The 15,631-nt window shown below is 43.1% G+C and overlaps 1 protein-coding gene across 2 annotated transcripts; it reads left to right on the top strand.

Annotated features, from left to right (window-relative positions):
• Positions 1-13,271, top strand: LOC112265134 (cytochrome P450 2M1). Of its 2 annotated transcripts, none has more exons than XM_042295920.1 (9): positions 1-370; positions 8,065-8,227; positions 9,935-10,084; positions 10,312-10,472; positions 10,638-10,814; positions 11,071-11,212; positions 11,605-11,789; positions 11,949-12,090; positions 12,465-13,271. In XM_042295920.1, exons 1-9 carry the CDS (start codon positions 161-163, stop codon positions 12,653-12,655), a joined length of 1,521 nt encoding a protein of 506 aa, XP_042151854.1. In that variant the 5' UTR covers positions 1-160; the 3' UTR covers positions 12,656-13,271. The 2 variants fall into 2 exon arrangements, with proteins under 2 accessions (XP_042151854.1, XP_042151855.1); XM_042295921.1 differs by having other exon boundaries at positions 2-370; positions 8,140-8,227.
• Positions 13,272-15,631: the final 2,360 nt, after the last annotated feature.

Below are 15,631 nucleotides of genomic sequence, written 5' to 3'. Positions count from 1 at the left end.
CTTTCTTGTCAATATAATGGATCATCACTGATGAAACTCAGAACTGTGCAAACTATTGCACAACTTCAACTTCTATCCACTTTTTGCAGTAGAAGGCTCTGACCCGGTACAGCATAAAGCTTTCCGATATCAGATTTTCTGTTAACTCCGTAGGCGATCAATGTCCTCGACTCTACTGAAGATGGATGTACTTCATATTTTGCACACAAACTTTGTGTCTATTATAATCGGATTTGTCGTTATTATTTTATTGTGGATGAATCGAGGCAAACAAAACAACTCACGTTTGCCTCCTGGTCCTGCACCGATTCCTCTGCTTGGTAACTTGTTACGAATGGATGTGAAAGCGCCATACAAGCTCTACATGCAGGTCAGTCAAATACTTGAGCTAGATCAGTGGGCAAGGTTAGGTCAAAGATGCAGAATCAGGTGTAGAATGGGATATCCATTTAATTACTTTTCCACAGAACTTGGCAAAAATAGATTATTTGCACTAATACAAGCTAAATGTAGGCTAGATTATTATTGTTTTACATTATTTTCTGTGTTGGTTACTGTAGCAACAAAGCAGTTCAGTATTTTCATGTGACTGCTTAGTTACCAGCCTTCTGTACATTTTTATTGAATTGCCCTTCTTGGTTCAATATTCATTCAAAGTATACGACATGCATGTATTTGAGAACTGAAAAAGTGTATATATATATATCGATTACATGAATTAATTTGTGGAACTTCTTTCTTCTTAATGCGTTTGAACCAATCAGTTGTGTTGTGACATTTTTTCCGTTTTGACTGACCTTCATGTCTCAAAGTAATGATGGACTGTCGTTTCTCTTTGATTATTTGAGTTGATCTTGCCATAATATGGACTAGGTCTTTTACCAAATAGGGTTATCTTCTGTATACAACCCCTATCTTGTCACAATAGAACTGATTGGCTCAAACTAATTCATTTGTAGAATTTCTTTCCTTCTTATCTTTTAAGAAGGCACACCTGTTAATTGAAATGCATTCCAGGTGACTATCTCATAAAGCTGTCTAGAGAATGCCAAGAGTGTGCAAAGCTGTCATCAAGGCAAATGGTGGCTACTTTGAAAAATCTAAAATATATATTTGGATTGAACACTTTTTTGGTTACCACATGATTCCATATGTGTTATTTCATAGTTTTGATGTCTTCACTATTATTCTACAATGTAGAAAATAATACAAATAAAGAAAAACCCTTGAATGAGTAGGTGTCAATTTTTGACTGGTACTGTATGTGCATGTGTTGGTTTGCATGCTCAAACCCACAGCCTTTGTGCTTTTACTACTACTACTGTAAAATGCAGTGATGAAAATGAAGTACAAACTAACAATTAACGTCACACCTTGCCAAATTTGGACTTTTGTATAATGTGATATTATACATGATATTGTAGATTAACTTTTGGTTGAACAGATTTGTGGTTGCCAAAACCTTGGTCATTATTTACTTGTTAACCATCAGGTACAGACTGCCTTCTAAGCAAATCATTTCTATCTCTGAGGCCTCCAATGCCAACATGTCAAACAGAGTAGACACAGACACATCCTGGTTGATATATTACTGTGGAAAAGGTGCTTCTGTAAAATATATTTGGGAACCAGTGGCGTGTATTAATGGATGCCAGGCTTCCCAAAATTGTTGACACATTTATTTTGTTTTAAATTGTTCGTCTCTGTGTTTTCATAATTTCCCTTCAATTCGCAAGAGGCTGAACGCATCTCACAGGAGAAAGCACTGAGCGAGCGAAACAACGCCCCTCTGTCTCTCTAGTTGTAGGCCATCTGTCTGATGCTGTCTGGTCCAAATGAGTATGACATTGTTCCAACCTCACTTTGCGGAATTCAAAATGATGATGCTTGTCTTCCATAATTCAGATATACAGTACCAGTTAAAAGTTTGGACACACCTACTCATTCCAGGGGTTTATTTTCTTTTTTACTATTTTCTACATTGATAAATAATAGAAGAAACCAAAACTATGAAATAACACACGGAATCATGTAGTCAACAAAAAAGTGTAAAACAAAACTAAATATGTTTTATATGAGATTCTTCAAAGAAGCCTCACTTTGCCTTGATGACAGCTTTGCACAATATTGGCAGTCTCTCAACCAGCTTCATGAGGTTGTCACCTGGAATGCATTTCAGTTAACAGGTGTGCCTTGTTTAAAGTTCATTTGTGGAATTTCTTTCCTTCTTAATTAATGTATTTGAGCCAATCAGTTGTGACAAGGTAGGGGTGGTACACAGAATATAGCCCTATTTGGTAAAAATCCATATTATGGCAAGAGCAGCTCAAATAAGCAAGAGAAATGACAGTCCATCATTACTTTAAGAGACGAAGATCAGTCATTCCGAAAACATTGAAAGTTTCTTCAAGTGCAGTCGCAAAAACCATCAAGCGCTCTGATGAAACTGTCTCTCATGAGGACCACCGCTGGAAAGGAAGACCCAGAGTTACCTCTGCTGCAGAGGATAAGTTAATTAGAGTTGATGAGTCCAAATTTTTGATTTTTGGTCAAGTGAGGCTTCTGTTTGCTCCTCATTACACACCACGGACAGACAAATATTCTTTACATCAACATAGGGATCACTACAACTTTTTATGTGACCTCTTATACACTATATTAGGCCCAGCCTTTGGAACGTTGATCTTCCTAGATATGGCTACGATATTGTGATCACTACATCCGATGGATCTAGATACGGCTTTCAAGCCTATTTTTGCAGCATTAGTCATGATTTGGTCAATACATGTTGATTTAATTCCTGTGCTGTTTGTAACTACCCTGGTATGTTGATTGATAACCTGAACCAGTGCGCAGCTCGATGAAAGCCAGTCAATATTTAAATCACCCAGAAAATATACCTCTGTTCATATCACTTGCATTTCACAAATGTTATCCAGATACTGACTGTTAGCACTTGGTGGTCTATAGCAGCGTCTCACAAGGATGAGGTGAGGCAGATGAACCTGTAGCCATATTCCTTCAACAGTATTTAACATGAGATCCTCTTTAATCTTTACAGGAATGTGGTTCTGAATATAATCAGCAACACCTTCACCACTCGCATTTGTCTGGTCTGTAAATGTTAAAACCTTGTATTGCTACCACTGTATCAAAGGTATTATCCAAGTAGGTTTCAGAGTTAGTCAAAATATGAATGTCATCTGTTACTAGCAAGTTATTAATTTCATTAACTTTGTTTCTTAAGCTACATATGTTCACGTGGGCTATTTTGAGCACTTTTCTGGATGCGTGCTTGTTTTCATTGCTTTACTGGGAAGTTTAGCAGAAGTAGATATTCTCATGTTATTTATATTAGTGCAGGGTGAGCTGCACACAGTGGACTTCCTACTAGGGTACACCGCCTCAGTGCCAACAGCATACATACATTCAATAGGCACATGATTGCTGCATACAATAGTTGTAGGAGGTATTCATGGCAATTAGAGGGACATACATTAGGTTACTTTCATTGTGTCTACCAACGTCCCTGGTATAATGTACATTTCATAAAGCATTATGACGATTTAGCAACACAATGGTAGGGATTAACTGAGCTGGGCTTGGGTCATCGATAAATCGTTGTCTCAACGCAACCTTATAATGCTGTGAAAGGATCCATGAACCCAAATGCATCGGGTGGATCACATCCTCTTTATAAAACGTGTTTTGTCTCCAAAAGGTATCAAAATTGTCAACAAACGTTACACCAATTGAGCTGCAATAATCACGTAGCAAGTTGTGAAGAGCGAGAATCCTGCTAAAGCGCTCAACGTCATGGTCCAGAGAGGGAACATATGATGGGTCTTTTTATTAGTGTCTAGCAGAGAGTCAATCAGCTCTTTAAAATCCAGTTTCAATTATTCAGAGCTGCCCTTCATAATGTCATTTAAATCCCACATGGACTACGATATAATCAATTTCCATCTCTTTGCGGGAGGCAGCTTTCACGGCTCGTAACATGCGAGCATCGTTGATTGTCATGCTCCTCTTGCTGTGCTCCTTCGACTCCGCTATCAGATGGGGGAGGAGAGGCAGGAGATAACTTCCTGGTGAACAAACTCCGGTCAGTCGGATAATGACAAACGACAAGGCGGAGATGCATCAAACAAGTGCGAACCCCTTCCAGCCACCAGCGTAGAAAAGGTAAACATTCCACTGTGCGTTTCTCCCAGTTTCTTACGTAGGCTGGCGACCTGCGTGATAAAGGAAGCCATCTCAAATAAAATTGAATTTGTCACCTGCGCCAAATAAAACAGGTGTAGTAGACCTTACATTGAAATGCTTACAAGCCCTTAACCAACAATGCAGTTTCAAGAAAATACCCCCCAAAAGTAAGATAAGAATAACAAATAATTAAAGAGCAGCAGTATATAACAATAGCAGGGCTGTAACGGTTTTCTTATGTAGACGAAGGATCGGACCAAAGCGCAGCGTGGTTAGATTAGAGTTCAACATGTTTAATAAAGACCATAAACGTGAATACTACAAAATACTAAAACAACAAATGTGAAAAAAGGAAAACAGTCCTATCTGGTGCATAGACACAAAGACAGAAGACAACCACCCACAAAACCCAACACAAAACAGGCTACCTAAATATGGTTCCCAATCAGAGACAATGACTAACACCTGCCTCTGATGGAGAACCATATAAGGCCAAACATAGAAATGGGAAAACTAGACACACAACATAGAATGCCCACTCAGCTCACATCCTGACCAACACTAAAACAAAGAAAACACAAAAGAACTATGGTCAGAACGTGACAAGGGCTATATACAGGGGTTAAAGAGCAGCAGTAAATAACAATAGTGGGGCTATATACAGTGGGTACCGGTACAGAGTCAATGTGCAGGGTCACCGGTGTCGAGGTAATTGAGGTAATATGTACATGTAGGTAGCGTTATTAAAGTGACTATGCATAGATAATAACAGAGTAGCAGCAGTGTAGACGAGGGTGGGGGGGCGGGGGGGGGCAATGCAAATAGTCTGGGTGGCCATTTGATTAGCTATTCAGGAGTCTTATGGCTTGGGGGTTGAAGCTGTTTAGAAGCCTCTTGGACCTAGCCTTGGCGCTCCGGTACCGTTTGCCGTGCGGTAGCGGAGAGAACAGTCTTTGACTAGGGTGGCTGGAGTCTTGGACAGAGGGCCTTCCTCTGACACCGTCTGGTATAGAGGTCCTGGATGGCAGGAAGCTTGGCGCCGGTGATGTACTGGGCCGTACGCACAACCCTCTAGTGAGTCACTGGTGCTTCCAGCTTTCATTTTAGCTTGTAAGCAGGAATCAGGAGGATAGAATTATGGTCAGATTTGCCAAATGGAGGGCGAGTGTCACGGCAGATTTCCTCCTCTTCCTCTGAAGAGGTGTAACAAGGATCGGACCAATACACGGCGTGGTAAGTGTTGATGGTTTTTAATGTGAAAAACTTAACATGAACACATATACAAAATAACAAAGTGAACTGGCAACGAAAAAGTCCCGTGTGGCACAGACACAGGAAACAATCACCCACAAAACAACTAAAGAATATGGCTGCCTAAATATGGTTCCCAATCAGAGACAACGATAGACAGCTGCCTCTAATTGAGAACCGATCTAGGCAACCATAGACATACAATTACCTTGAACGGAAACAGCCCCATAAACTTACAAAACCCCTAAACCCATGTCGCACCCTGACCTAACCAAAATAATAAAGAAAACAAAGATAACTAAGGCCAGGGCATGACAGTACCCCCGCCCCCAAAAAGTGCGGAGGGTCTGGGTGGGCGTCTGTCCACGGTGGCGGCTCTGGCGCAGGACGTGGACCCCACTCCACCATAGTCTTTGTCCGCTTTAGTCTCTTCCTAGGAACGGCAACCCGCGGATCCTGGCTGAATGGCGGCTCTGGCGGATCCTGGCTGAATGGCGGCTCTGGCGGATCCTGGCAGAATGGCGGCTCTGGCGGATCCTGGCAGAATGGCGGCTCTGGCGGATCCTGGCAGAATGGCGGCTCTGGCGGATCCTGGCAGAATGGCGGCTCTGGCAGATCCTGGCTGACTGGCGGCTCTGGCAGATCCAGGCGGGAGACTCCGGCAGCGCTGGAGAGGAGGAAGGCTCCGACAGCGCTGTAGAGGAGGAAGGCTCTGGCAGCGCTGGACAGGCGAGGCGCACTGTAGGCCTTATGTGTGGTGCTGGCACTGGTGGTACTGGGCCGAGGACACGCACAGGAAGCCTGGTGCGGGGAGCTGCCACCGGAGGGCTGATGTGTGGAGGTGGCACAGGATGGACCGGACCGTGAAGGCGTACTGGAGATCTTGAGAGCAGGGCTGGCACCAACCGCCCTGGCTGGATCTTCACCCTAGCCCGGGCAGATGTGAGGAGCTAAGATGTAGTGTACCGGGCTAAGCACGCGTACTGGGGACACCGTGCGTTCCACCGCATAACACCGTGCCTGATCAGTACCACACCCGCCACGGTTAGCACTGCTAGGCGCACTGTAGCGCTGAGCTGGCACAGGACGTGCAAGGCTAGGGAGGTGCACAGGAGGCCTGGTGCGTGAGGCTGGCACAATCTTCACCAGCCGACTAGCACGCACCTCAGGACGAGTATGGAGAGCTGACCCAGGTGCCATCAAATCCCCGACACACTCCGTCGGGCGAATTCCGTGCCTCATGCACCAAAACAGCAACTCCCTCATAACTCTCTCCTCCAATTTCCCCATGAACTCCTTCACAGTCTCTGCTTCACTCACCTCCAACACCGGCTCTGGTTCTGGTTTCCTCATTGGCTCCTTACGATAAACAGGGGGAGTTGGCTCAGGTCTGACTCCTGACTCTGCCACACTCTCCCTGTGCCCCCCCCAATACATTTTTGGGGCTGACTCTCGGGCATCCATCCGCGCCGCCGTGTTCGTCTCTCCAACTCCATTCTCCTATAACCTTCCTCACACTGCTCCAGCGAATCCCAGGCGGGCTCCGGCATTCTCCCTGGGTCGACCGCCCACCTGTCTATTTCCTCCCATGTCGTATAATCCAGACTTCGTTGCTCCTGCTGCCGCTGCCTGTCACCACGCCGCTTGGTCCTGTTGTGGTGGGTGATTCTGTTAAGGTTTTTATCCGGTGAAAGAGAGGAGGACCAAAATGCAGCGTTGTTATCTTCATACATCTTTAATGAAGATAATGACGAACAATACAAAAACACTAAACGTAACGTGAAAAACCTAAACAGCCCTATCTGGTGCAAACAAACACAGAGACAGGAACAATCACCCACGAAACACTCAAATAATATGGCTGCCTAAATATGGTTCCCAATCAGAGACAACGATAAACACCTGCCTCTGAGAACCACTCTAAGCAACCATAGACTTATCTATACAACTATACTACACCACAATAACCTACAAAAACCCCAAGACAAAACACACCACACAAATAACCCATGTCACACCCTGGCCTGACCAAAATAATAAAGAAAACACAAAATACTAAGACCAGGGCGTGACACAGTTCTTATAAACATAAGCAATCTAAATAACTGTGGATGTTACAACCAGCACAAGGGAGCGAACACATAAAGTAAACCTAACCTACAGAATATACAGTCCACCAAGTCCTCACTTACAGGTGTGGTTGAATGATCTTCTTATTGGCTCGACCTTTAGGCCTATATATCGCAAGGCATATTAATTTACAGGTTATGGAGCAAACAATTCAATTATCACAACACAGGTTGTAATATGGATTGGGGGGGCTCGACTTCCTCAGTGATTTTACCCACACACCGCTACTGTTGGGAACATAAAATGACATGCTATAAATACACTTATTTTGACACATTTTCTATATCTAAGTGAGTATAATGTACACTATCAATTTGCCACTGCATTTCTTGCTCTCTTGGGTCTCTCCATCACTTATCCAAAGGAATAGCAAGGCCACAATCATTTCACTGTCAGCTGTGCTCCATATAAACCTGGGATCTGAGACATCACTGTCCTGGTTCCCTAACTATAATCTTGTGGTTGTTCTCTCCTCAGCTCAGTAAGAAGTATGGCTCAGTGTTTACTGTATGGCTGGGCTCCAAACCTGTAGTGGTGATCTCTGGCTTTCAGGCTATCAAGGATGCTTTTGTCACACAAGGAGAAGAGTTCAGCGGCAGAGCCAACTACCCCGTGATCATGACAGTCTCTAAAGGATATGGTGGGTGATTTATATATACACTGCTCAAAAAAATAAAGGGAACACTAAAATAACACATCCTAGATCTGAATGAATGAAATATTCTTATTATATACTTTTTTCTTTACATCGTTGAATGTGCTGACAACAAAATCACACAAAATCAAATTTATCAACCCATGGAGGTCTGGATTTGGAGTCACACTCAAAATTAAAGTGGAAAACCACACTACAGGCTGATCCAACTTTGATGTAATGTCCTTAAAACAAGTCAAAATGAGGCTCAGTAGTGTGTGTGGCCTCCACATGCCTGTATGACCTCCCTACAACGCCTGGGCATGCTCCTGATGAGGTGGCGGATGGTCTCCTGAGGGATCTCCTCCCAGACCTGGACTAAAGCATCCGCCAACTCCTGGACAGTCTGTGGTGCAGTCTGTTGGTGGATGGAGCGAGACATGATGTCCCAGATGTGCTCAATTGGATTCAGGTCTGGGGAATGGGCGGGCCAGTCCATAGTATCAATGCCTTCCTCTTGCAGGAACTACTGACACACTCCAGCCACATGAGGTCTAGCATTGTCTTGCATTAGGAGGAACCCAGGGCCAACTGCACCAGCATATGGTCTCACAAGGGGTCTGAGGATTTCATCTCGGTACCTAATGGCAGTCAGGCTACCTCTGGCGAGCTCATGGAGGGCTGTGCGGCCCGCCAAAGAATGCCACCCAACACCATGACTGACCCACCGCCAAACCAGTCATGCTGGAGGATGTTGCAGGCAGCAGAACGTTCTCCATGGCATCTCCAGACTTTTCACGTCTGTCACGTGCTCAGTGTGAACCTGGTTTCATCTGTGAAGAGCACAGGTCGCCGGTGGCGAATTTGCCAATCTTGGTGTTCTCTTGCAAATGCCAAACGTCCTGCACGGTGTTGGGCTGTAAGCACAAACCCCACCTGTGGACGTCGGACCCTCATACCACCCTCATGGAGTCTGTTTCTGACCGTTTGAGCAGATACATGCACATTTGTGGCCTGCTGGAGGTCATTTTGCAGGGCTCTGGCAGTGCTCCTCCTGCTCCTCCTTGCACAAAGGCGGAGGTAGCGGTCCTGCTGCTGTGTTGTTGCCCTCCTACGGCCTCCTCCACGTCTCCTGATGTACTGGCCTGTCTCCTGGTAGCGCCTCCCTGCTCTGGACACTACGCTGACAGACACAGCAAACCTTCTTGCCACAGCTCGCATTGATGTGCCATCCTGGATGAGCTGCACTACCCGAGCCACTTGTGTGGGTTGTAGACTCCGTCTCATGCTACCACTAGAGTGAAAGCACCGCCAGCATTCAAAAGTGACCAAAACATCAGCCAGGAAGCATAGGAACTGAGAAGTGGTCTGGTCACTTGCAGAACCACTCCTTTATTGGGGGTGTCTTGCTAAATGCCTATAATTTCCACCTGTTGTCTATTCCATTTGCACAACAGCATGTGAAATGTATTGTCAATCAGTGTTGCTTCCTAAGTGGACAGTTTGATTTCACAGAAGTGTGATTGACTTGGGAGTTACATTGTGTTGTTTAAGTGTTCCCTTTATTTTTTGGAGCAGTGTATTTTTTAAATGGGAGTGGGTGGGTGGGTGTCATTGTCCTTGACACAGTCAAAAAAACAAACATTACATTAGGTTTATGTTATGCTATTCTAATTCTTCCTCTTTGTGCTTCTGTCATACTGTTTACTGTAGGGGTGTTGGTGAGCAGTGGGAAGAGATCAAAAGATCTTCGCAGGTTCTCGCTAATGACCCTTAAAACCTTTGGGATGGGGCGCAGGAGCATCGAAGAACGTGTCCAAGAAGAGGCTAAGATGCTGGTGAAAGCCTTCGGTGAATATAGAGGTAGGTTATTCTCAGTATTATCTTCAGCAAGATTTTAATACTAAACATTTCATTGAAATGGTACCATTTTACATTAAAATACATGGAAAATTGAGTGTTTAATTCAAACGTAGTTGTTGCTTCTCACAGCTATTTCTAAAAGTTTCACCATCACAATATTATATATGGATAACCAATCAAGTATTTTAAAAGTATCTGTGTGTTCTTGCCTTCCTTCTCTAATCTAGATTCAGTTGTCAATCCCAAAGAATTGCTTTGCAATTGTGTTGGCAATGTGATCTGCTCCATAGTCTTTGGGCACAGGTTTGAAAATGACGACCCAATGTTTCAGCTCATCCAAAAGGCTGTTGATGCCTACTTCCATGTACTCAGCAGCCCTATTGGAGCGGTACAGTAACTTTTCAGCTCATCTCTTTTCATAGAATCTTCCATTGCTCTCAACGCCCTGCTAAACTGAAGGTCTATCACAGTAATTGCACAAAATGGTCTTGGGCTGACCAAGCCATTGTTTTCACTAACAAAACCCCCTCCCCTTCCATCCCCTTTCTTTCAGATGTACAACATGTTCCCTAGAATCGTTTGGTGCTTTCCAGGCAATCACCATGAGATGTTTGCTATCGTAAACAAGGCCAAAGCTTACATACAAGGGCAAGCAGAAATCCGCCTTAAAACCCTTAACATCTCTGAACCTCAGGACTTCATCGAGGCCTTCCTGGTTAAAATGCTGGAGGTAGAAAACACAGCATGATCCTCACATTGGAGGTTGAACCTCTTACACATTATGAAAATATGGAATGTGGCTGGAATTAAGATACTATCCATGTCCACTTATGTGAGTTTGGCTATCATGAGTGAATAGACAAGTGAGAGGCCAATCTCTGATTTCCAAACGTATTTAGTGGCAATAAGTATGTGGAGATGGCAACTAGCCACCAGATGTCGCTGTTTACTTACATAACTGATGGTGACTTATTCTCTTCTCTTAGGAGAAAGATGATCCCAACACTGAGTTCAACAATGATAATATGGTGATGACTGCATGGAGCCTGTTTGCTGCTGGAACAGAAACCACATCATCCACCCTAAGACAATCATTTCTGATGATGATAAAGTACCCTCACATTCAAGGTAGCCTGTTACCCAAGTCTTTATCAATTTTAAAAAATGTACCTTTATTTAACTAGGCAAGTCAGTTAAAAACAAATTTTTATTTTCAATGACGGCCTAGGAACAGTGGGTTAACTGCCTGTTCAAGGGCAGAACGACAGATTTGTACCTTGTCAGCTCGGGGATTTGAACTTGCAACCTTCTGGTTACTAGTCCAACTCTCTAACCACTAGGCTACCCTGCAACCAAGTATCCTAAATCTATTAGATAACACTGCTATCCAAAAACGTATAATTCTGGACTATGAATTGTTTAAAATGTGTTATTACGATGTGACATGTAATAACTCCAACAACAATCCGTACATAGTATCAGTGCAACGTATTATAAAGTGTGACTTAAATCTTCCTAAGAGAGTGTTCAGAAGGAGATAGATGAGGTGATTGGCTCAAGAGTGCCCACGGTTGACGACAGAGTTAAAATGCCCTACACGGATGCTGTCATTCACGAAGTCCAGCGATACATGGACCTCAGTCCCACCTCTGTACCCCACAAAGTGATCAGAGATACAGAGTTCTACAACTACCACATTCCAGAGGTGACCACAATTGTGTAACTGTACAAACACTGAGTGAGATTGAACATTGTATCTTGTTTGACGTGGTGGAACTGTTGTTTAAAAAAGATGATTTACATTTTACGGATCAACATGCAGTTTTCATAGCAAGTGATGGGTGTTATTTTGTCATTCTTTCAGGGTACCATGGTCCTGCCTCTGCTGTCCTCTGTGCTTGCTGATCCCAAATGGTTTAAAAACCCAGATGAGTTTGACCCAGAGAACTTCCTGGATGAAAATGGAGTCTTTAAGAAAAATGATGGATTCTTTGCTTTTGGAGTGGGTAAGATCATGGTCCATGTAGTTTGTGGATTATGTGAGTTAAAAAAAATAAACCTAGTGGCCTGGGGTGGTCTTGCGTTCGACAGTAAGCTGCTGCCTCTCTGGAGGTACTATGTTCCGCTGCCAGCATGGGTTTGGTTTGAATCTGACCCGCTGCTTATCAGCACACTCTCCTAATAACTTTCCTGTATCTCTCTATTCTATCCACAAAAAAAAACATTAAAATATATGAGATGATTGGGCCTTTCCTAGCCTGGATTTCCCCACTCATTTAAAAAAAACTTAACAAGAAACCTGAGAACCTCTGGTCAACTTCAATTCAGTTATAGGCTCAGCTGACTGACAATGACCGCTCTCATTTCTCTTTTCCCTCAGGGAAGCGGGCTTGTCCTGGAGAGGCTCTGGCCAGAGTGGAGCTCTTTCTCTTCTTTACCTCCCTCCTGCAGCGCTTCACTTTCACCGGCATCAAACCTCCAGAGGAGATCAACATCGAGCCAGTGTGCTCCAGCTTTGGCCGCATGCCACGTTCCTATGATTGCTACATCAAACTCAGGACTGAGGAGTGACCACTTTACTGTGGAGAGGTCACAGGCTCAGCTTCACAGGCAGCTGCTTGTCAATTTACAGTAACCATAGCCTTACATTTACCACCTTTTTTTCTTGTCGACAACTATATAAGCGTTAGTGAGTTGTATGCATCTTGCTATTATCCTCAGGTAGGATCTCTAAGGTATGGGTTGATATTTCAAAGCTAATTTCTGTCTACATTCATGTCTTTTAAAGCTTGTTTTTGGTCAGGTTTCAAGAATTGCCTTCAGAGATGTTGGTCACCATATCTCTATGCTGTATATCACACTCACCTACTTTGTACCCTTGTAAAATAGGCCTATAGGTTCATATTAAATTCTCTATTGAAACATAGTGAAAGGACCAAAAGTTTCAGGTGTTATAATGTAAGCAACTGAAATTGGTCTTGTTTTGTAGGTTGCTACGTGGTTAGGACTGTACATCTATACATGCAAAGCACGTAGGGGTACTGTACACTATGTACACTGTGGGGGTCACTATGTTATTCTGCCTTTGTTTTCAACATGATTGATGTATTGTAACACAACATTTGATTGTAACTTTTGCTTCAACTAATAAAGAGTACTGCGCACTTCAGCTAGATTCAAACAATAACTTGTGTGTCCAGACCTGTCATTAAAAAGTGAGCTTGGTGTTCAGATTACCTGCTCACATATATCTGTCATATTAGACTTGTGTAGACACATAAGTATGTCCATGTCCACATATAATATCTGTTTCACAGAAGGAGAACGCTGTTACTGGAATGTTAGTGGTTACCAGAAAAATGTATCAATTAACTCATGAAAATAGTGACTTGGGCCGTGTACACTTTCGGAAAGTATTCAAACCCCTTCACTTTTTCTGAAAATGTTTACTTAACAGCCTCATTCTAAAATTGATTACACGCAATAACCCAGAATGACAAAGTGAAAACAGGTTTTTAGACATTTTTGCAAATCTATTTATCACATTACCTAAGTATTCATACCCTTTACTCAGTAAAGAGAAGCCCCTTTGGCAGCGATAACAGCCTCAAGTCTTCTTCGTATGACGCTTCAAGCTTGGCACACCTATATTTGAGGAGTTTGTCCTATTCTCTGCAGATCCTCTCAAGCTCTGTCAGGTTGGATGGGGAGTGTCACTGCACAGCTATTTTCAGGTCTCTCCAGAGATGTTCGATCGGGTTCAAGTCCAGGCTCTGGTTTGTGTGTGTGTATGTGTGTGTGTGTGTGTGCATGCATGTTTATGCTTGTTTCCAAAGCATGGCTTGATTGCGTCATAAGCTTGCCTGCCAAAATGACAAAAGAACGTGTGTGTTACCATTTGGAGGATAAATTGACATCGGTGTTGCAAACCGTGCCAATATATCCTCCAAACACCGGCTTAGAGGGCATTATCACTTTTATATAACGGGTTACCAACATGTTTAAAATAATGATTGGCATAGTTTCATTAAAGAAGTTATTGTGATGAAGTTATTCATACTATTTAATCCTTCCACAAGATATAGTCCGACACAAATCTAGGGTTGCTACCCAAGCCGGCTGGTCGTTCGTTCAATCGGTTCAGTTGCTAGAGACGCGGGCGACCCAGTCGTTCCTTCTAAATGTTTCATTGCCATACTGGCTGGCATAGTTCCTGATTTCTTGCTTGCTAGCTAGCCAACTACGGCTAATTTACAGTCACGTCAAAAAGTGCATCCAGAATAACAGCAAAGTCTCAGCATTTGTATTTGTTTAAGCTGTTTTCTAGTGACATTTATTTGGATACATCCATAACAATGAGCTAATGAGGTGTGATATCGCCTGGCTTAGAAAATGTACTCACTCGTCAGGGCACTTGTTCAGAGGAGCTAGCCAACAACACAGCTAACACAATCCCTTGAAACTGAAGCTGTAAAGACTGCAAACTAGCTGCACTTCATTTCTTTTGACCTTTCATCAATTGACATTTTCTTTGTATATATCCATAAAATGATGCCAGCTGTTTCATTATTTTGACTGGCTGAAAAACGGTGCCTGCCTGTCTGTCTCGTCACGACTCCTGACATGTTCATTATTATGGGACAGCTGGAGATCGAATTTGAATATTGAAATTGTGGCAAATGTCGGAGAGACAGGCTGCAAGAGTTATACAAATCTCTGCTGTTTAAAACTAAATGTTAGTCTAAAAGAAATGTGAGATAATGTCAAGATGCTTTTTATAGTGGAGATCAAGTTTATAAATTGCTTGGCTGGGCTTATGAGAGAGTGGATTGCACAGCCAGAAGGAACAGAGTGAATTGGCTTTTTAACGTCATAGATTTAGCCGGTGATAACTTGTGGAGTAAACACTCAAGATTAGACCAACCCGTTGTAATATAACAAACACCCCTTCCTTCCTTCCCATGTTTCCTATACTGTCCCTCTTCAACCTTTCCCTCAGAATCGTTGAGGGCTTTCCAGGAAAACACCATGAGCTGTTTAAGGCCATAGACAAGGACAAAGCTTACATACGAGAGGAAGCAGATCGTCGCCTTTAAAACCTGGATACCTCTAATCCCCAGGACTACTTCGAAGTCTTCCTGGTTAAAACACTGGAGGTAGAACAATGATATATTCCTGGAATTGGATGTTGGACCGCTCTACACATTATCAAAATACAAATCTAGCCACCAGAGCCAAATCTCCTATTGACATCATTGTATGAGTTAGCAAATTAGTATGTTACGTTTGGTATGGTTACATAAGACAGAAGGTTACTTAAGGATGGGTTAAATGGAAACTGACATTTTGAATCTGACTGTAGGTCTATAACCTCTCACATACTGTGGCCTTGATATTTAACTCCAGCAGAATTAAGCATTTCTTGCAGTCTAACGATACACCAAATGTAGGCAAAATGTTGACTCGGTAACAGGAGTGGAGAAACATGATTTCTTTCTTTCTTTCAGCATCTTGAGAGAATGCGAATGTTCAGTTAGATACCGTCTG

The sequence above is a fragment of the Oncorhynchus tshawytscha genome, linkage group LG13, assembly GCF_018296145.1.
Source record: "Oncorhynchus tshawytscha isolate Ot180627B linkage group LG13, Otsh_v2.0, whole genome shotgun sequence".
Taxonomy (NCBI): Eukaryota; Metazoa; Chordata; class Actinopteri; order Salmoniformes; family Salmonidae; genus Oncorhynchus; species Oncorhynchus tshawytscha.
Note: the sequence above shows the minus strand (reverse complement) of the source record. Positions and strands in the feature narration are given on the sequence as shown.

Bases quoted from the DNA above. Each gene is read 5' to 3' on its own strand.
- LOC112265134 (XM_042295920.1), top strand. From the start codon at position 161: ATGTCCTCGACTCTACTGAAGATGGATGTACTTCATATTTTGCACACA. The intron at 10,085-10,311 runs GTAGGTTATTCT...TCTCTAATCTAG, and splicing joins AGCCTTCGGTGAATATAGAG to ATTCAGTTGTCAATCCCAAA. The intron at 11,790-11,948 runs GTGACCACAATT...TCATTCTTTCAG, and splicing joins ACAACTACCACATTCCAGAG to GGTACCATGGTCCTGCCTCT.